Raw genomic sequence first — 21,757 nt, forward strand, 5'->3', positions numbered from 1 at the left:
AAAGGGGATATTGTTCTGTACCTGCTAGAGAAGAAAACATGCTGGTTTTTTTTTTAACTTCTTTTCACGTACAGAACTTACACTACTGTTATGCTTGATTTTACGATTAGTGCGATGTCCATTTTGTACGTACCCATTGCCATTCCAGACAGTGACACGTTGATGTTTTCAGTTTAAGCCTAGTAAACCTAACATCCCCTTGCCTAATGTTGGACAGACAACTTGTACAATATCGTTGTTCCCAAATGAGCTGCTTCTTTCCACACTATTACTATCACCATCATGAATTTCCTTCTGGGGGAAATGTGCTTCACAGCCCCTCAACATTCTGACTGCCTGACCTGGCCTAAACTTTCAACACTGGGCACAGACCAGGGGTGTAGGATATTCGCTGAGGTGAGACATTCACAACATTGCAAATAGAACTGACAAGATTTTCTATTCTACATGACAGACAAGACTATCTGTTCTACGTACAACATATTCAGATAATTATTCTCCGTGGTTGCACCCTCCTGGACAGGCCCACGTGCTGTCCCAATTGGCCCAATGGCTTACGTATCCTTTATTTTCTTGTCTCATTTATTTTGGGTTGATTTGAAAGACTTGATTTGTTGAAAAGTAAAATGATGGAAGTGTATCTGGTCCTTTGAACTGTCAGTGATCATGAAAGAGAAAAAAACGTAACATTTATTCATCCATAGTAATGTCATAAAGATGAATTTGTACAGTGAAGGTTAGAGCTGGAACTATAAACCAAAAACAATCAATACCGAACCAACCATTTTTATCTAGGACATTTTACTGATATTGACGATAAGTAGCCTTTACTAGAGGAATGTGTAGTTTAAAAAATTCCTTAAGTCTGCTAATACGCGTTATTTCTAACTGGATAATTGATAGCTACAACATTCAAAGTAGTTTTAAGGGTAATACAAAAGAAGTAACTGGTGCACATTCATGTTATCAATTTATCGTTCAGTTGAACGTTATCGTGATAATTAAGTCAATTTATCACGATATGGATTTTTGCCCATATCGCCCAGCTCTAATGAAGGTTCATGTCATCTTGTTACCCCCATCTGCAGAATGGGATATCAACCCACCGTAACAGGCTACCAAGCTAAACACTTTGGACCAGGTATAATTAAAAAAAATATTAAACTGTAACAAAATGTATCAAAGCCTGCTTTTCATGTTGTCTTTGTAATTTAATAAAACAAAGTTTAAAGGACCTCGTCACCTCTTTCTGCGTCATCCGCATTCCAAGAACCACAGGTCCCCCTCGAATCTTCCTGCTCAAAGTCTGGACGGTAGCGATACTGTTACTGTTTGACAACCAAGCCGACTTGCACGGACTGGCACTGTTGCCTCTGAAATGAGGAGTTGACTGGGTCTGAGAGGACAGATACACCCTCGTACACAAGGACACATTCTTGTGTCCGCATCACACCCTCCTTGTAAAATGATAGGAGGAAGATTTCAGGTCTTATCTTTGGGTATCTTTAATGCGGCGGTGTGACATGATGATTGTGGTCACAAGGGGCAGTGATGAGACCAACAGGTCGGGAAGACTTGGTGGCTTACTCATCTGCCGTGAGCTGAGCTGACCTGTAGGCCCTGTAACCCGCTAGTCTTCTAGTGTACATTCACACCCTCTCATCGTCAACTCCGTAACCCAAGTCAACTACGTCATCCAGGCACTGCCAACTACGTAACCCGAAGAGAAACCCAGCACTCTAGCCAAACATCTCAGCCTGGAGGTGTCAGCCTTACATGGGACTTGGAGGTCCTATTTTACAATTGCATTAAACTGGATGTGGATTAGACAACAGACAGCTACAGCTGTCATACGGTAACATCTAGATCTCAAAGGCATTATTGACGACTCATCACTGTTTGGTTCTATTTGGACCAATCCCAGCTTGTAATGTAACAGCATGTGTACCGTTGAGTCACATGGACAGTGTCCAAAGTTAACCAGAGTTCAAGATGGAATTTTTAGTAACAATTTAATAAGGAGTGGGCTTTGGTTAATTAAGGACTAGCGCAGGGGCGTTTGATGGTTTAGGCTTGAAAGTGCTCGCTGACGAAAGCATGACTCTGTAGACTCCCTGCGTACATCCCTGGTTGCCTCCCAAATTACATCATATTTCCTATATAGTGCACTACATTTGGGCCCATAGGGCTCTGGTCAAAAGTAGTGCACTGTGTAGGGAATAGGGTGCTAATTGGGACTCAGACCCAGAGACATTCAATTAGCACTTATAAATAAATCAGACTTAGTTGTAATTATAGCATCGGTCCATGTTTACGACAGGCGATAAAGAAATTGACTTTCCAGCTAACCCAATTATTCCAGCCTGGAGTCATTCTTTTGTGTTTGAGTCTGCCTTGTATTTAGAGACAAGCAGCAAGGGTTCTGCCTCCCATGCACGTTCCTCGTCTTTCATCGTGTTAGTGCATGTTAGATGGGGTCCACTGCATTATCCAAATAAAGTAGAGGAGGCCATGGTAACAGTGGTTGTGTTGTGGTTACTCGGAGCTCACCAATCTCATACGGCTTTCACTCTGTCCAACTCCTATTAGTAAACAAAATGTTACAGCGTGAAATCTATGCGTTCAGGTCTTTTTGGTACCTGAACAACATGGATAACACACATCTCAATCCAGCAGGTAGCTAAGCACTAATGATTTCCTTGGACAAGCCCAGGAGTGGACAAGATGATGCATTTTCAATTTGACATGATCTCCTGATAGAGATAATTTGGCACGAATACTTAAGGCCCCGTACTATTGCTAAATACGGTTGTCACTCCTCATTTGAGTGCTTAATACCACATACTACCAGTTATGAACGAGCATGACAACTGTACTACAGAGTTCTGCCAAATATTGGTGGGGTGGTGACACTCAAAGTTGAATCTAGTTAATATGTAAATAAGCAAGTGTGTGTGTCGCAACCAGAGTTGACTATTGAACTGGGAAATTAGGAACTTTGAGAGGCTTGAAATGAATTTAATTGCATTGTCACTTTTAGAGAGTCTTAATGGTGTTGGGTTGACTGGAGAATACAGGGCTTTTGCCATTCTCAAGTAAAGGAAAAGCTCACACAACACTACTTCCCCGAAGGATGAAACGGCCAGCGTGACACTGCTGAGAAAGTTATGTTAAAGAGGATAAGATTACTGTAAAGAGGAAGTTGAAGCATGTGAGGCAGAGATCGTGTACCGGAAACCCCTGTAGTCTTGAATCACCGGCCGAAACCTCTCCATAAGAGGATTTACTTTCTAAAACATTTCATCCAACATTACATCCTACTATATTTCACTGAAATCATCAGCCAATTTTGTTTAGTCATTCATTTGAAAACTATGTCTTACTGTATAGAGCATTGAATTTTGTATATGAAAACCTCACTTACAGTATACAAAACATTAGGAACACCTGCTCTGTACATGTGGGCCAAGATGTGGTCCCGTGTGGCTCAGTTGGTAGAGCATGGTGTTTGCAACGCCAGGGTTGTGGGTTCGATTCCCACGGGGGACCAGTACGAAAAAAATGCATGAAATGTATGCATTCACTACTGTAAGTCGCTCTGGATAAGAGCGTCTGTTAAAAATTACAAAAACAAAACAGGTGAATACAGGTGAAAGCTATGATCCCTTATTGATGTCACTTGTTAAATCCACTTCAATCAGTAGAAGGATGTTTAAGCTTTGAGACATGGATTTTGCATGTGTGTCATTCAGAAGGTGACTGGGCAAGACGAAAGATTCAAGTGCTTTTGAACGGGTTATGGTAATAGGTACCAGGCGCACCAGTGTGAGTGTCAAGAACTGCAATGCTGCTGGGTTTTTACATGCTTAACAGTTTCCTGTCTGTATCAAGAATGGTCCACCACCCAAAGGACATCCAGCCAACATGACACAACAGTGGGAAGCATTGGAGTCAACATGGGCCAGCATCCCTGTGGAACACTTTCAATACCTTTGTAGAGTCCATGCCCCAACAAATTGATGCTGTTCTGAGGGCAAAGGGTGGTGCAACTCCACATTAGGAAGGTGTTCTTCATGTTTGTATACAGTGTATATACTCTCATAAAGATGCATAAAGATACAAACAACACATTTAATTATAGAGTCCACATATGAACTTGGGACCGCAAGCTCATAAAATAGATGGTAATCACAGTGGAGCTTTTGGTTCTGTAAAGGCAAGACAGAAACGCATGTTGACATTTATTGTCATGAATCTTGCCCTGGAGGCAGAACTGAGCGATTTACGCTAACTGCGCCAGCTGCAAAGTACAAATTGGCCTAGTGGGGTCGCCAATTCTTATTTTTAGTGTTATCGGTGTGGTTAAGGTTAGAGTTAGTTTTAAAATCCGATTTTATGACTTTGTGGCTGTGCGAGCTATAGTGACAATTCTGTAGAGCTGCCTCCAGGGCAAGAATCATGACAATAAATTACAACCTGCGACAGAAACACTGTAATAACGGAGTTGACTTGGGGGAGGGTGACATGAGGATGTGGGTTAGTCATTGTCAGTGATCCTCAATAACAAACAACATTAACTGAAACAATATTTGAAGCCATGTATGCTATGCATTCAACTGAATTCGCTCATTTCATTCTGTCTCTGTCAACTTGTGTAGCGAGAGAACATGAAAGTGCTCTACCTTGGCTCTACAATATGAGAAGTCTAAATGACATGCTCTCCCAACATATTCAGTAAAGTACACAAAAAAAGGAAACACGCTGCCCCTAGTTGATATCAAAGGGTACGTCACATCATTCAAGGAGGAGTCGTGCCCCTCAAACGTTACGCTAAGAAAAAAAGACGAATATTATTCTTTCTCCCACGGATCTGAACGCAGGCTGGAATTTTCCTCTTCCTGAAAATGCGGAGGGTGAGTAGAAGTCGAGATCAGAGAGAAACAGACCCAGAACGTTACTAAGGCGTGTTCTTTCTCTCTCATTTTGGCAAGTCATTGACTTTCACTTTACACAGGACTTCTTCTGTGATCTATGAAATATTCAACTAACATGGATTGCTTATAGTGAGCATAGGCGCCTCACTCTAAAGTTATGCTTCTTGTAACTTTTTGCGGAAAAAGGATCATATTCATAGAGACTCGTTTTGTAGGCTACAGTATAGGCTGTGGGCCAAGATGTGGCTCCTTGGATTGGAAACTTTGCTATTCAGGTAAAGTATAGCAATCAGGTTTAGAGAATACATGCTGTTTAACCGTTTTGGTTAGCATATTATAACTTAGAAGACCATTAATTGCGTTTGAGTCCTGCTGCTATAGCAAAAATTATATTAGATTCTAATATTGCAACGCCACCATAGCTACGTATGCCGGATAGAAAAATATATGAACGTTATTCATTTTGCTTCCATCAGTTTTGCTCCTATAAATACTAGTATTTGATCAATGTTAGATTATATAATGAATAATCATTACTATAACCATTAATTAAACACTGTTTCTAGGGGAAAGATGACAGTGACTTAGTTAATCACCTGTAATGAACATATTAAATGTTGATAATTACTTCATAATGAGCGTTCAATGTCATTTCATCAAGCCATGACATCCACCATCTCATATTGTTCAGCAATTGTTTCTGTAGTTAGAAACAGATAGGATTAACGTTCTTGCCGCATTATTTTGTTGAAATATAGTTTGATCTCTGAGAAATCAAGCTAATTAATTGCGACCAAATGGGCTCTTTTCATATAATGTTCTATAAATATAGTGACTTACATTTGAAAAGAATTAGTATTTGAAACAGTGGCCAACAACATAAGTATTCAGACCCTTTGCTATGTCCACCTGTCGTAAATTCAATTGATTGGAAATGATTCAGAAAGGCACACACCTGTGTAGATAACGTCCAATAGTGCATGTCAGAGGAAAAACCAAGTCATAAGGTTGAAGGAATTGTCCGTAGAGCTCTGAGACAGGATTGTGTCGAGGCACAGATCTGGGGAAGGTTACCGGAAAATATCTGCAGCATTGAAGATCCCAAAGAACACAGTGGCCTCCATCATCCTTAAATGGAAGAAGTTTGGAACCACCAAGACTCTTCCTAGAGCTGGCTGCCCGGACAAACTGAGCAATCGGGGGAGAAGGTCCTTGGTAAGGGAGGTGACCAAGAACCCGATGGTCACTCCGACAGAGCTCCAACGTTCCTCTGTAGAGATGGGAGAAGGACAACCATCTCTGCAGCACTCCACCAATCAGGCCTTTATGGTAGAGTGGGCAGATTTGTATTTTATTTATTTCACCTTTATTTAACCAGGTAGACTAGTTGAGAACAAGTTCTCATTTACAATTGCAACCTGGCCAAGATAAAGAAAAGCAGTGCGAAACAAACAACAACACAGAGTTACACATGGAATAAACAAACATACAGTCAATAATACAGTAGAAAAAAAGTATATATACAGTGTGTGCGAATGAGGTAAGATAAGGGAGGTAAGGCAATAAATAGGCCATAGTGGCGAAATAATTACAATTTAGCAATTAAACACTGGAGTGATAGATGTGCAGAAGATGAATGTGCAAGTAGAGGTACTGGGGTGCAAAGGAGCAAAAATAAATAAATAACTAAATAACAGTATGGGGATGAGGTAGTTGGATGGGCTATTTACAGATGGGCTATGTATAGGTGCAGTGATCTGTGAGCTGCTCTGACAGCTGGTGCTTAAAGTTAGTGAGGGAGATATGAGTCTTCAGCTTCAGTGATTTTTGTAATTTGTTCCAGTCATTGGCAGCAGAGAACTGGAAGGAAAGGCGGCCAAAGCAGGAATTGGCTTTGGGGGTGACCAGTGAAATACCTGCTGGAGTGCGTGCTACGTGTGGGTACTGCTATGGAGACCAGTGAGCTGAGATAAGGTGGGGCTTTACCTAGCAAAGACTTATAGATGACCTGGAGCCAGTGGGTTTGGCGACGAATATGAAGCGAGGGCCAGCCAACGAGAGCATACAGGTCACAGTGGTGGGTAGTATATGGGGCTTTGGTGACAAAACGGATGGCACTGTGATAGACTGCATCCAATTTGCTGAGTAGAGTGTTAGAGGCTATTTTGTAAATGACATCGCTGAAGTCAAGCATTGGCAGGATAGTCAGTTTTGCGAGGGTATGTTTGGCAGCATGTGTGAAGGATGCTTTGTTGTGAAATAAGAAGCTGATTCTACATGTAATTTTGGATTGGAGATGCTTAATGTGAGTCTGGAAGGAGAGTTAACAGTCTAACCAGACAACTAGGTATTTGTAGTTGTCCACATGTTCTAAGTCAGAACCGTCCAGAGTAGTGATACTGGACGGGTGGGCAGGTGTGGGCAGCGATCGATTGAAGAGCATGCATTTAGTTTTACTTGCATTTAAGAGCAGCTGGAGGCCACGGAAGGAGAGTTGTATGGCATTGAAGCTCGTCTGGAGGTTAGTTAACACAGTGTCCAAAGGAGGGCCAGAAGTATACAGAATGGTGCTCACCTGCATAGAGGTGGATCAGAGAATCACCAGCAGCAAGAGCGACATCATTGATGTATACAGAGAAAAGAGTCGGCCCGAGAATTGAACCCTGTGGCACCCCCATAGAGACTACTAGAGGGCCGGACAACAGGCCCGATTTGACACACTGAACTCTGTCTGAGAAGTAGTTGGTGAACCAGACCAGGCACTCATTTGAGAAACCAAGGCTGTTGAGTCTGCCGATAAGAATGTAGTGATTGACAGAGTCGAAAGCCTTAGCCAGGTCGATGAATACAGTGGCACGGTATTGTCTCTTATCGATGGTAGTTATGATATCGTTTAGAACCTTGAGCGTGGCTGAGGTGCACCCATGACCAGCTCGGAAACCAGATTGCATAGCGGTGGGATTCGAAATGGTCGGTGATCTGTTTTTTTAACTTGGCTTTCGAAGACCTTAGAAAGGCAGGGTAGGATAGATATAGGTCTGTAGCCGTTTGGGTCTAGAGTGTCTCCCCCTTTGAAGAGTGGGATGACCGCGGCAGCTTTCCAATCTTTGGGGATCTCAGACGATACGAAAGAGAGGTTGAACAGGCTAGTAATAGGGGTTGCAACAATTTCGGCGGATAATTTTAGAAAGAGAGGGTCCAGATTGTCTAGCCCGGCTGATTTGTAGGGGTCCAGATTTTGCAGATCTTTCAGAACATCAGCTATCTGGATTTGGGTGAAGGAGAAGTGGGGGAGGCTTGGGCGAGTTGTTGTGGGGGGTGGAGGGCTGTTGATCGGGGCAGGGGTAGCCAGGTGGAAAGCATGGCCAGCCGTAGAAAAATGCTTATTGAAATTCTCAATTATCGTGGATTTATCGGTGGTAACAGTGTTTCCTAGCCTCAATGCAGTGGGCAGCTGGAAGGAGGTGCTCTTATTCTCCATGGACTTTACAGTGTCCAAGAACTTTTGGGAGTTTGTGCTACAGGATGCACATTTCTGTTTGAAAAAGCTAGCCTTTGCTCTCCTGTGTATATTGCTTCCTGAAAAGTTGCAAATGGCGGGGGCTATTCGATGCTAATGCAGTACGCCACAGGATGTTTTTGTGCTGGTCAAGGGCAGTCAGGTCTGGAGTGAATCAAGGGCTATATCTGTTCCTGGTTCTACATTTTTTTAATGGGGCATGCTTATTTAAGATGGCGAGAAAAGCACTTTTAAAGAATAACCAGGCATCCTCAACTGACGGGATAAGGTCAATATCCTTCCAGGATACCCGGGCCAGGTTGATTAGAAAGGCCTGCTCGCTGAAGTGTTTTAGGGAGCGTTTGACAGTGATGAGGGTTGGTCGTTTGACCGCAGACCCATTACGGATGCAGGCAATGAGGCAGTGATTGCTGAGATTCTGGTTGAAGACAGCAGAGGTGTATTTGGAGGGTAGGTTGGTTAGGATGATATCTATGAGGGTGCCTGTGTTTACGATTTTGGGGTTGTACCTGGTAGGTTCATTGATAATTTGTGAGATTGAGGGCATCAAGCTTAGATTGTAGGATGGCCAGGGTGTTAAGCATGTCCCAGTTTAGGTCACCTAACAGCATGAGCTCTGAAGATAAATGGGGGACAATCAATTCACATAGGGCTCAGCTGGGGGCAGAAGGTGGTCTATAGCAAGCGGCAACGGTGAGAGACTTGTTTCTGGAAAGGAGGATTTTTAAAAGTAGAATCTCAAATTGTTTGGACACAGACCTGGAAAGTAAAACAGAAGTCTGCAGGCTATCTCTGCAGTAGATTGCAACTCCGCCCCCTTTGGCAGTTCTATCTTGTCGGAAAATGTTATAGTTAAGTTTTGAAAATGTCAGGGTTTTTGGTAGCCTTCCAAAGCCAGGATTCAGACACTGTTAGGACATCCGGGTTGACATAGTGTGCTAAAGCAGTGAATAAAACAAACTTAGGGAGGAGGCTTCTAATGTTAACATGCATGAAACCAAGGATTTTATGGTTACAGAAGTCAACAAATGTGAGCGCCTGGGAAATGGGAGTGGAGTGAGGTACTGCAAGGCCTGGATTAACCTCTACATCACCAGAGGAACAGAGGAGGAGTAGGGTAAGGGTATGGCTAGAGGCTATAAGAACTGGTCATCTAGTACGTTCGGGAACAGAGAGTAAAAGGAGCAGGTTTCTGGGCGCGGTAGAATAGATTCAGACAGCGATTCAGACAGCTAGCGGGCCGGGGCTAGCAGGCTAGCAGATGGGCCTTAGAGGGACGTCGCGACGGAAGAAGTTTGTTGTAGCCCCCTCACGCGGTTATGTCGGCAGACCAGTCGTGATGGATCAGCAGTGCTCCGTGTAGTAAAAGGGTCCAGGCCAGTTAGCAAAATAGGTATAGTGGCCCAAGAAATTGGCTGATGTACCTCTTCAGCTAACAGTCCGATATGCTCTAGACAGCTAGCGGGCCGCGGCTAGTAGATGGGCATTCAGGGTCTGTCACAACGGAGGAGCCTGTTGAAAAACGCCCTCGGGCGGTTTACGTTGGTAGTCCATTCGTGATGAATCGGCGGGGCTCCGTATCGGCAGTAAAAGGGGTTCAGGCCAATTGGCAAAATAGGTATTGTAGCCCAAGGAGTGGCTGATGGACCTCTTCAGCTAGCCGGGAGATGGGCCTAGCATAGGCTAGCTCCAGGCTAATTGGTGCTTGCTACGGGACAGAGACGTTAGCCAGGAGTAGCCACTCGGATAGCACCTAGCTAGCTGCGATGATCCAGGTGAAAAGGTTCAGAGCTTGCGGTAGGAATCCGGCGATATGGAGAAGAAGTCCGATATGCTCTGGGTTGAATCGCGCTATGCAGACTGGCAGGAGTTGTCCGGGCTAAAGGTTAGCTGATGACCGCTAGCAGTGGCTAGCTGACTACTTGCTAGTAATTTCTGTTGGGGGTTCCGGTTCTAAAGTAAAGAAAATAGCAGATCCATACCACATTGGGTGAGGCGGGGTGCAAGAGAGTATGTTGAAGTTGAGGTTAAGAAAAATATATAAAAAATATATGCGAAGATAAAAGATATAAAAAGATATATACACGGGACACGACAAGACGAAGACAAAGATTTTTGGGGAGATGGGAGCCACTCCTCAGTAAAAGACACATGACAGCTCGCTTGGATTTTGCCAAAAGGCACCTAAAAGCATGGTGGTGGCAGGATCATGCTGTGGGGATGGTTTTCAGCAGCAGGGACTGGGAGACTAGTCAGGATTAAGGGAGAGATGAACGGAGCAAAGTACAGAGAGATCCTTGATGAAAACCTACTCCAGAGTGCTCAGGACCTCAGACTGGGGCTAAGGTTCACCTTCCAACAGGACAACGACCCTAAGCACACAGCCAAGACAACGCAGGAGTGGCTTTGGGATAAGTCTCTGAAGGTCCTTGAGTGGCACAGCCAGAGCCCAGACTTGAACCCGATCGAACATCTCTGGAGAGACCTGAAAATCGCTATGCAGCAACGCTCCCCATTCAACTTGACAGAGCTTGAGAGGATCTGCAGAGAAGAATGGGAGAAACTCCCCAAATACAAGTGTGCCAAGCTTGTAGCGTCATACCTAGGAAGACTCGAGGCTGTAATCACTGCAATAAGGTGCTTCAACAAAGTACTGAGTATTGGGTCTGAATACTTATGTAAATGTCTATTTTTTCAGTTTTACATTTTTTATTAATTTGCAAAAAATATCTAAAAACCTGTTTTTGCTTTGTCATTATGGGGTATTGTGTGTAGATTGATGAGAGAAAAAAACTATTTAATCAGTTTTAGTAAGGCTGTAACATAACAAAATTTGGAAAAAGTCAAGGGGTCTGAATACTTTCCAAATGCACTGTAGGTGAAGGGGAAGAGACAGGTTAAAGAAGGATTTTTAAGCCTTGAGACAATTGAGACGTGGATTGTGTACGTGTGCCAATTCAGAGGGTGAATGGGCAAGACAAAATATATAAGTGCCTTTGAACGGTGTTTGCTAGTAGGTGCTAGGCGCACTGGTTTGTGTCAAGAACTGCAACCCTGCTGGATTTTTCACGTTCAACAGTTTCCTGTGTGTATCAAGAATGGTCCACCTTGCTAAGGACATCTAGCCAACTTGATGCAACTGTGGGAAGCATTGGAGTCAATATGGGCAAGCGTCCCTGTGGAACGCTTTCAACACCTTGTAGAGGCTGTTTTGAGGGCAAAGGGGGATGTAACTCATTATTAGGAAGGTGTTCCTAATGTTTTGTGCACTCAGTGTGTGACCAGTATAGTCTACAAGGGGCTCAGTCTGTGTTTTCATTGAGTACTTAATTGCTAGCAGTTGCTCATCTAATAGCATGCATTAGGAGGAGGGGGAGAGACAGGAAGTCATTTCTGGAGATATGGAACACTAGGCAGAACCATTGATTGAAACAGGTATTTGGGGCCTAGTGGATCCCAAAGGGAAATTCACCATAGCAACCAAATGGTTACGAAGGGATACTGTCAAAATCCTTTTGTCTGTTGCATATTCTTCACTGACAGGGTAAGTAATGGTTCAGAGGGAGACACTTGGACAGGTGCTGGGGAGGCCACACACACACACACACATACACACACACACTGTACACTCCAACTGTACACTACATCCATCTCAAACTTGTTGCTCCATATGTAGGCCTATGACTAGTCTCTTTTCACCGCATCTGTGAAAAGAGACTAGCCTATTAGTAATTCAATGTTTTCCTTTGTATTTGATGAGAGAACATTGAGAGGCACTCTATTCTCCATTATCTCCATTTCTGACACTCCAGAGCCAACAAAAGAGACTCCTTGCAGGCGTCATCAACCAGACTAGAGCTCCGTAGTAACCATGAAAATCTACATCATTCACATGTGTATATTTCTCCCGTCATACCAAATGTCCTTCGAGTTAACAGTTATCATGCTCATTCAATTGTTTCTTTTACATTAGTGGCATACATCACTAGAGGTCCATAGTAACCTTTGAAATCTATATAATTCACATGTAAACTCCCCTACATATTTATTTGGACAGTGAAGCTAAACTTAATGTGGCTCTATTTGAAATCAAATGTTCTATATGAGGCGACAGTACAGAACATCACCTTTTATTTGAGGTTATTTTCATATCTGTTTTACCGTTTAGAAGTGAAAGCACTTTATGTATCTAGTCCCCTCCATTTGAATGTATCATAATTATTTGGACAAATACACTTATATATTTCATTTAGTCAAAAGTTTAGTATTTGGTCCCCTATTCATAACATGTAATGACTACATGAAGCTTGTGACTCTACAAACTTGCTAATGGTAAGAGTTAGCATGTTTTGGGGGCATGACCTTTGTGCATCTGTAACTTTCTCATCATTATTCACGATTATCCGTAATCATGGTAGCATCCACATTAATGTAGAAGTGTTCAGAAACATAATATTTTCTTATTTACAATAAAAGTAACTCCAAAATGACCGTACATTATTTACCATTCATTTCTATTGGTCACAACATCATCTGAAACACACAACAACAAAAAAACGGAAAATACACCCAACAAGCTTGATGTAGTCATTGTGTGCTAGGATTTTGATTTGATTTCTTAGGATCCCAACTAGCCGACGTCAATGGCGACAGCTAGTCTTACTGGGGTCCGACATATAACGAAGAAGACATTACAGGCAAAAGACTTTACAATGTACATACATTCAAAAACATGAACATGTTGTGTGTGTGCATCTATCAGTTACACATACTGTACATGGCAGTACATGCACACAACAAGTAGGTCACATGGGGGAGAGGCGTTGTGCTGTGAGCTGTTGCTTTATTTGTTTTTTGAAACCAGGTCTGCTGTTCACTTGCGCAATATAAGATGGAAGGAAGTTCTGTGCACTCATGGTGCTGTATAATACTGTACGTTTCCTTGAATTTGTTCTGGACCTGGGGACTATGAAACGACCCCTGGTGGCATGTGTGGTGGGGTAAGTGTGTGTGTCAGTGCTGTGTGTAAGTTGACTATGGAAACAATTTGGAATTTCCAACACGTTAATGTTTCTTATAAAAACAAGAAGTGACGCAGTCAGTCTTTCCTCAACTCTTAGGATAATTGGTCCAAAATACTAACCTTTTGACTAAATGTAATACACTATAAGTGAATTTGTCAAAATACTTGACACCTTAAAATGTGCGGACTAGATACATAAAGTGCATTTATTTCTAAACGATATAACATATGTATGAAAATATCCTCACAAATAAAAGGTGACATCCTGTACTGTTGCCTCATATAAAACATTAAATCTCAAATCCAAAATGCTAGAGTATAGAGCCAAATAAAAAACGTAACTTCACTGTCCAAATAAATACTTAGAGGAGTGTATGTATTTATAGCCTAATGTCCTTGAAGTTAGCACTTCTCACTTTCTTATCAGTTGCTGGCCTGTTAAGTCCTGTTGATATCACACTGTTGAGTCACCTGTGCTTCAGTGAACACGCTTTTCTGATGTTTATTTAACTATTTGAGAGGGGGCCCATAATTAAAGGTTACATTTTTAAAACATTTTAAAAAAATAAAGATGTTTATCTGTCTGTCTGTCTGTCTGTCTGTCTGTCTGTCTGTCTGTCTGTCTGTCTGTCTGTCTGTCTGTCTGTCTGTCTGTCTGTCTGTCTGTCTGTCTGGCCTCTCCAGCATGTGCCCAAGTGCCTCCCTCAGCCATTACTTAAAGTTTAATGACTGACCATATGAAGTAAACTAATGATAGACTATGTAACTATTTAGTAGACTATGATGTGGTTATTTTATGTTACATAGTATTTACTTCATCAGTTTACTTCATTGAGTCCAATATCGCTACTTAATGATATATATATACAGTACACACACTACCGTTCAAAAGTTTGGGGTCACTTAGAAATGTCCTTGTTTTTTAAAGAAAAGCTCATTTTCTGTCCATTAAAATAACATCAATTGATCAGAAATACAGTGTAGACATTGTTAATGTTGTAAATTACTATTGTAGCTGGAAATGGCAGATTTTTTATGGAATACCTACACAGGCGTACAGAGGCCCATTATCAGCAACCATCACTCCTGTGTTCCAATGGCACGTTGTGTTAGCTAATCCAAGTTTATCATTTTAAAAGGCTAACTGGTCATTAGAAAACCCTTATGCAATTATGTCGGTCTCACCGGACTGGGGAGACGCACTAAGGGCTGAGTGCTCACAGCAGGCACTGGCTGTACCAGGTTATGGATGCGCACTGGAGGCCTGATGCGTGGGGCTGGCATAGGAGGCGCTAGACTAGTAACATGCACCTCAGGGCGAGTGTGGGGAGCAGGAACAGGACGTACTGGGCTATGGGGGCGCACTGGAGGAAGAGTGCGCGGAGCAGGCACAGGACGTACTGGGCTATGGGGGCGCACTGGAGGAAGAGTGCGCGGAGCAGGCACAGGACGTACTGGGCTATGGTGGCGCACTGGAGGCCTGATGCGTGGGGCTGGCATTGGAGGTGCCAGACTAGTAACACGCACCTTCAGGCTAGTGCGGGGAGCAGGAACAGGACGTACTGGGCTCTGGTGACGCACTGGAGGTCTGCTATGTGGGACTGGTATAGGAGGCGCCAGGCTAGTACCACATACCTTCGGGCTAGTGCGGGGAGCAGGAACAGGGCGTACTGGGCTATGGTGGCGCACTGGAGGTAGAGTGCGCGGAGCAGGCACAGGGTCCACTGGGTCTTGGAGGCGCACTGGAGGTCTGGAGCGCACGGCCTGCACAACCCGCCCTGGCTGGATACTCAACTCCGCTCGATCACTGCGGGGTGCGGGCACAGTTCGCACCGGCCTTTGTATGCACCCTGACGACACAGTGCACGTCACCGCAAAATACGGTGTCTGCTCCATCACTTGCTCCTCATAGTAAGCCCGGGAAGTTGTCTCAGGACTCCATCCTGACCCTGCCCAACTCCCCTTGTGCCCCCCCCTAAAAGTTTTTTGGGGCTGCCTCTCAGTCTTTCCTTTAGGTGCATTTAGAGCCTCCTCTCATCACCGCTCTGCTCTTGCTGCCTCCACTTCTTCCCATGGACGGCGATTCCATCCCTTCTGGATCTCCTCCCATGTCCAGGATCCCTTGCCGTCCAATATCTGCTCCTATGTCCATTCCTCTTGCTGCTCCTTCTTACGCTGCTTGGTCCTTCTTTGGTGGGTGGTTCTGTCACAAGCGTCGTATAGATTAGACCAAGGCGCAGCGTATATATAAATAACCACGACCAACAGTTCCACAAGGTACACAGACTAATACGGAAAACAGCCACCCACAAAACCCAAAGGAAAACAGGCTGCCTAAGTATGGCTTCCAATCAGAGACAACGAAAACCACCTGCCTCTGATTGGAAACCATACTCGGCCAAACATGGAAAATGAAACATAGAAATAGAAAACTAGAAGCCAAATCCCCTAGAACCAAAAACCCCAAAACACACAAAACAAACCCCCCTGCCACGCCCTGACCATTCTACTATGGCAAATGACCCTTTTCACTGGTCAGGACGTGACAGCCTATGTAGATATTCCATAAAAAATCTGCCGTTTCCAGCTACAATAGTCATTTACAACATCAACAATGTCTACACTGTATTTCTGATCATTTGATGTTATTTTAATGGACAAAAAAAAGTGCTTTTCTTTCAAAAACAAGGACGTTCCTAAGTGACCCCAAACTTTTGAACGGTAGTGTATATATATATATATATATATATATATATATATAGTATATCAAATATAAAATGGCTGCAGTCAGTCAGTAAATTAAATGTCAGTGTTACCCACATCTTCTGTGTAGGCCTAGTACTCTCACCAACAGTGTTCAACAATGACAAACTCTATCCAATGCTTGCATATCCCACGTTTGACTACCGATGTGAGTCTTTGCGTAGTTAGATCGCGCAGAGGAAAAGTGTAACTTGCTGCACCCTGTACTGCTAGGCTGCATTCCAGGCCCCATAGAGCTCTGGTCAAAGTAGTACATTATATATGGAATAGGGTACCATTTGGGACACACACTAGTCTGCTACTGCAAGTGAGTGGGGGAGTCATTTTCATGACTCGGCATTCAAAGCTCAACTTTTCTGGTTAGATTTGACAGCTTGTGAGTATCATGCTGCTGCTGAGCACACACACACACACACAGCAGAGAAATATTTTAAATTACTGTATTACTGTAGCCTAGCTCTCTGTCTAGTTTTGTTAAAGAGGTGCAATGCCAATCAGCAACCGAGCATTTCCTAAAAGGCTAAGATTCTTCCGTCTACTTTCACAAGTAAGAAACTCTGAGGTCAAAGGTACAGGATTCCATTTGCTTTCAGTAGATGATCTACAGTGACGGTTCGAGTAGACAATCTACAGCAAACAGAAATAGTGACACCCAGATAGATAGTCGTTGACTACAACAACACCTCTGTTGTAACCAGGTTCTTTGGAGGGATTTGTAGTTCTTTGTGTGTTATTTTTGAAAGGATAGGGTAGGGCTTAGCTACAGTAGGGAGTGTATGAGCATGTCTAATTGCACTTTGGTTTGCGCAAGCCCTTTAATAACCCCTTGAGAAAAAGCCTGCCTTTCCGGAAGAAAAACAGCAGTGTTGTTGACATGCTGTGTGCTTGTGTGTTTTTTGTTGTTTGTTTCCAGGTGGCTGCTGCAGGAACACCAGTCCTGTTCCAGTTCCCCTTTCTAGAAGCTTTTCCCATGCAAGAGACCCACATGGGCTAAGAAGGTCTGGGTTGGGACCACAGGAACAGCCTGACCAGTAATTTCCTGCTAGTCACAGGTAATATGCTAGATATCATTTGATACAGCGGGAGGAACTAAAAGTGGTTACAATGGCTCAGTGGGTTGGATCATGGTGTTTGAAACAGAGCTGTATTTATTTAACCTTTATTTAACTAGGCAAGTCAGTTAAGAGTAAATTCTTATTTACAATGACGGCCTCTATGTTCACTCTCACTTCCAAATGGGAAATATATAAGGATACTGTACATGTGTTGAATTAAAGTCATTACCATTGTTATCATTTGTATGATTAATCACAACATTTTCTGCTTCTATCCAAGGCTCTGTTTGTTTTCTTAGAACAGTTTGACCCATGTAGCTAATTTTACACTCTGTTACCATTGACACAATCATAGAGATTCCTTACATGCCAGTGCCCTGAGGATCAAGAAAGCTCTCAGTGAAATGAATAATGCACATGGAAATGTGTGGCTCTTTTGTGTGGCGAGGCCAGTTTAGCCTGAGATTACACTGACACACTGCCACCTGTAATTGGTGTCATGAGGAGAGCTCCTCGAATTGGGACCGCATGATGATGCAAGTCTGAGCATTGTAGAAAGAGAGGGAGGAAGAGAAGGAAATAAAGAAGGGATAAAGGAAAATGTGCACAGCTCATTCCTCGAGGATTAGGGGATGAAAAGCGGACTGGTATGCGGCTGCTGCTGGGTCCGGCTCGGACACAAACAACGCACTGACCAAGAAGGCCCTCTAACCTGCTTTACCTTCGAACATTTCTCCTTAAGCCTACTGCCTCAAAACTTTAGGCCATTAGCTGGGACCCACAACTACCTTTCACTATGTTTCTGAATGGGCCCATGCCTCCTGGGTTTGTTGTAAGTTTGCCGATCTCGTTATGGTCGCTTCATACTCTGTACGTTGTAAGTCTGTAACTTCTGGGTTTGGTCTCTTATTTCCTGTTTGTCTCTACCACTTCCTGTCCAGGTCCGGAGACTGCAGAGAGCCAAGATGCACGGCTGTCGGAAGAAAACCAGGGTGCTGTGTGTGATAATGATGCTCAACGTCTTCGTCTTCGTCTTCATCCTTGTGGGTGTGTCTCGGAACCTGGACCAGGATAAGGGGGACCAGCGGAAGCCACGCGTTCCCTCCGGGAGGTTCTGGAGGAAGCAGATGACCAGCGAGATCTTCTGGAATAAGGAGCAGCAGAGGCTGGACTACATCTACAACCCCATCCTCATGTCGGGTTTGACCAATGACTCTCTCCTGGAGCTACCTGATTGGCTCAACGACACCAAGTCCCCGGACCCCTGCCAACCGGACTACAGCGTCACCACCCAGGTGAAAGACTACAACTCCCTGCCACCCCGCTTCCAGGACTTCCTGCTGCACATGCACTGCCGCTCGTATCCGATGATCATGGACCAGCCACGCGTATGCGAGAGCAAACCCTACCTCCTATTGGCCGTCAAGTCCCTGGCTCCCCACTTCGACCGGCGGCAGGCCATCCGGGAGTCGTGGGGGCGGGTGGGCGTTCTGGCCAATCGGACTATAGCCACGGTCTTCCTCCTTGGAAATGCCGTGGCAGTCGACCACTTCCCCAACTTGTCTGGGATGCTCAGCCACGAGGCCAGACTTTACGGGGACCTCCTCCAGTGGGACTACCGAGACTCCTTCTTCAACCTCACCCTGAAAGAGGTGCTCTTTCTGGACTGGTTCAGCCAGCGTTGCCCCGACGCCCGCTTTGTCTTCAAGGGGGATGATGACGTCTTCGTCAACACCTGGAGGATCTTAGACTTCCTCCACAATCTTCCAGAGATCAGGGCCAGGGATCTGTTCATAGGGGATGTAATCACCAATGCCAGCCCGCACCGGGACCGGAAGCTCAAGTACTTCATCCCAGAGAGTGTGTTCGTGGGGCCATACCCGCCCTATGCCGGGGGAGGAGGGTTCCTGTACTCTGGGGAACTGGCACTGCAGTTGCACAACATCTCCCAGCAGGTGGCGCTGTATCCTATTGATGATGTCTACACAGGGATGTGTCTCCAAAAGCTGGGCTTGGTCCCGGAGAAGCACAAGGGCTTCAGGACGTTTGACATTCATGAGAAATACAGGGGCAACCCTTGTGCGTATAAGAGCTTAATGCTCGTGCACAGCAGGACGCCGCAGGAGATGATCAAAATCTGGGCCTGGCTCAGCGATCCGGAATTGGACTGTCAGTGAGACATCTACATGCATTCCACATTACACCCTATTCCCTACATAGTGCACTATTTTTGACCAGAGGCCTATGGATCCTGGTCAAAAGTAGTGTATTATATAGGGAATAGGGTGCCATTTGGGATGCATACAATGGGTCTTTGAGACATTTGTTTGATGTGTTCTAAGTGTTTTCTTTGGTTTTTGTGGAATTCGCAAAATCCTCGAGGTTCGGTAGCAATGCTGCGTTCACGTGCTAGTTGGAACTCTGAATTTTCTGACTTGCTAATTTGTTGTAGTTACACACGTGCCGTGTTCAACCAGTTAGCAAGTTGAACATTTTTGAGTTTCCTGGTTCCGACTAGCACGTCACAAGTCAATGTGTTCCAGCTTCAATAGAATCAGCTGATATATCCCAAGCATTCCAAAGTATTTTTTACATGAGCAACCATTCATGTACACTTTTCAAGACTGTGTTCGGCAAATGTAGTATCATTAATACAAATGTACTAGTACTGTATGTACTATACAAGCACTATTCCACGAGAGGACCTTCATTTGCAAGAAATTTAATTTGTCACAATAACAGTCATATGTGAAAATCACCTACGATTGGGGGGGTGGGGGGGGTGGTCCATATCTCTTTTAATAGTAACAAGACAGTTCTCTACTTATGGCAAATGGTGTGTGAATGTCCTGCTTAACCTGTTTTTCCAGACTGTTACGCCAATACACAGGGTGGTGTATTGCTGTAAGCTCTCTCAATGGATCTGACGTTCCTTTGGACTTGATTCTAGAAACAAACTATTTATGATATTTGAAAGTTTGCTGTTTCATTATAACTCTTAAAGCTGGAAACCGTAGCGTTGAAACTGCCACATCCGGTTGTGCGATATTACAACAACAAAGAAGTTACTTAAAACAACAAACAGTTTTTTCCCCTTCAGATGTACACTGAGTGTGCTAAACATTAAGGACACCTTCCTAATATCGGGTTGCACCCCACCTTTTGCCCTCAGAACATCTTCAATTCGTCAGGGCATGGACTCTACAAAGTGTTGAAAGTATTCCACAGGGATGCTGGCCCATGTTGACTCCAATGCTTCCCACTGTTGTGTCAAGTTGGCTGGATGTCCTTTGGGTGGTGGAACATTCTTGATACACATGGGAAACGGTTGAGCGTCAAAAACCCAGCAGCATTGCAGTTCTTGACACAAACGGGTACGCCTGGTACTTACTACCATAACCTGTTCAAAGGCACTTCAATAGTTTGTTTTGCCCATTCACCCTCTGATCCATGTCTCAATTATCTCAAGGCTTAAAAATCTACACTGATTGAAGTGGATTTAACAAGTAACATCGATAAGGGATCATAGCTTTCTCCTGGTCAGTCTGTGTCATGGAAAGAGCAGGCATCCTTAATGTTTTGTACACTCAGTGTATGTAAAAAATGTTTTTTACCACACTTATCGAGCTCCTCTTCTCCGTTTCATAAACAAAACAAAAACAAATGTGCCTGGAGCGACCAGTGGCTCAGTTTCACCTTATGCGGATCTCAGCTTTAAAGTATTTTTTTTATTATTAAAACAAAATTGCACATTTGGTGAATAAATATTTGTTGAATAATCCAGAATTTTAAGGCGTTAGTAGTCCTGTGACGCAGTGTTTTTTTCTGCTGTAGTGAGATGTTATGTGCAGAGCTCTTTCTGTATACTCACAACAGTGGAGGCTGCTGAGGGGAGGACAGGTCAATAATAATGGCTGGAATGGAGCGAATGGGATGGCATCAAACCATGTGTTTGTATTTGATACCATTCCACTGGTTCCGCTCCAGCCATTACCAGGAGCCCGTCCCCCCAATTAAGGCGCCACCAACCTCCTGTGACTCACAAGATAATAATGGAATCAACTGGGTCTGTACTTCCAACTCCATTTTATGCCCTATGTTTGTTTTGTTTTTATGTTTTCAGAAATGTGATGGATACCTGGAGTATTTCAATTTTTTATGACAGTGAATAAAAAGCTATTCAAACATCAAACCTTGGAATCACTCTCGTTCTTCAAAGTTGGTCTGAATCATGAAGGTACTAAAGGTATCTATATCTGTTCACTACTGTATACAAAACATCAAACGTTTAGAATAAACATCTTTACCATTGGATAATTAATAAATTGATGGAAGTGTCTTTCTTGTAAAATATATTTGTATTTATAAAGTACTTGGTAAAATAAAGGTTTAACATATAATACCTGTGTTCATCCTGAGAAGTTGAGCTGCAGAAGACAAGTAATCTTACCAACAGTGTAGC

At 43.7% G+C, this 21,757-nt stretch overlaps 1 protein-coding gene across 6 annotated transcripts; it reads left to right on the forward strand.

The window, feature by feature from the left end:
• The first annotated feature begins 47 nt into the window (after positions 1-47).
• Positions 48-20,271, forward strand: LOC115177795 (N-acetyllactosaminide beta-1,3-N-acetylglucosaminyltransferase 2). Of its 6 annotated transcripts, none has more exons than XM_029738762.1 (3): positions 48-396; positions 17,154-17,292; positions 18,237-20,271. In XM_029738762.1, exon 3 carries the CDS (start codon positions 18,261-18,263, stop codon positions 19,470-19,472), a length of 1,212 nt encoding a protein of 403 aa, XP_029594622.1. In that variant the 5' UTR covers positions 48-396; positions 17,154-17,292; positions 18,237-18,260; the 3' UTR covers positions 19,473-20,271. The 6 variants fall into 6 exon arrangements, with proteins under 6 accessions (XP_029594622.1, XP_029594619.1, XP_029594620.1 ...); XM_029738759.1 differs by lacking the exon at positions 48-396 and adding an exon at positions 4,535-4,913; XM_029738760.1 differs by lacking the exon at positions 48-396 and adding an exon at positions 4,926-5,209.
• Positions 20,272-21,757: the final 1,486 nt, after the last annotated feature.

This window comes from Salmo trutta, chromosome 38 (assembly GCF_901001165.1).
Source record: "Salmo trutta chromosome 38, fSalTru1.1, whole genome shotgun sequence".
Classification (NCBI taxonomy): Eukaryota; Metazoa; Chordata; class Actinopteri; order Salmoniformes; family Salmonidae; genus Salmo; species Salmo trutta.

Coding starts and splice junctions, on each gene's coding strand:
- LOC115177795 (XM_029738762.1), top strand. CDS start 18,261: ATGCACGGCTGTCGGAAGAAAACCAGGGTGCTGTGTGTGATAATGATG.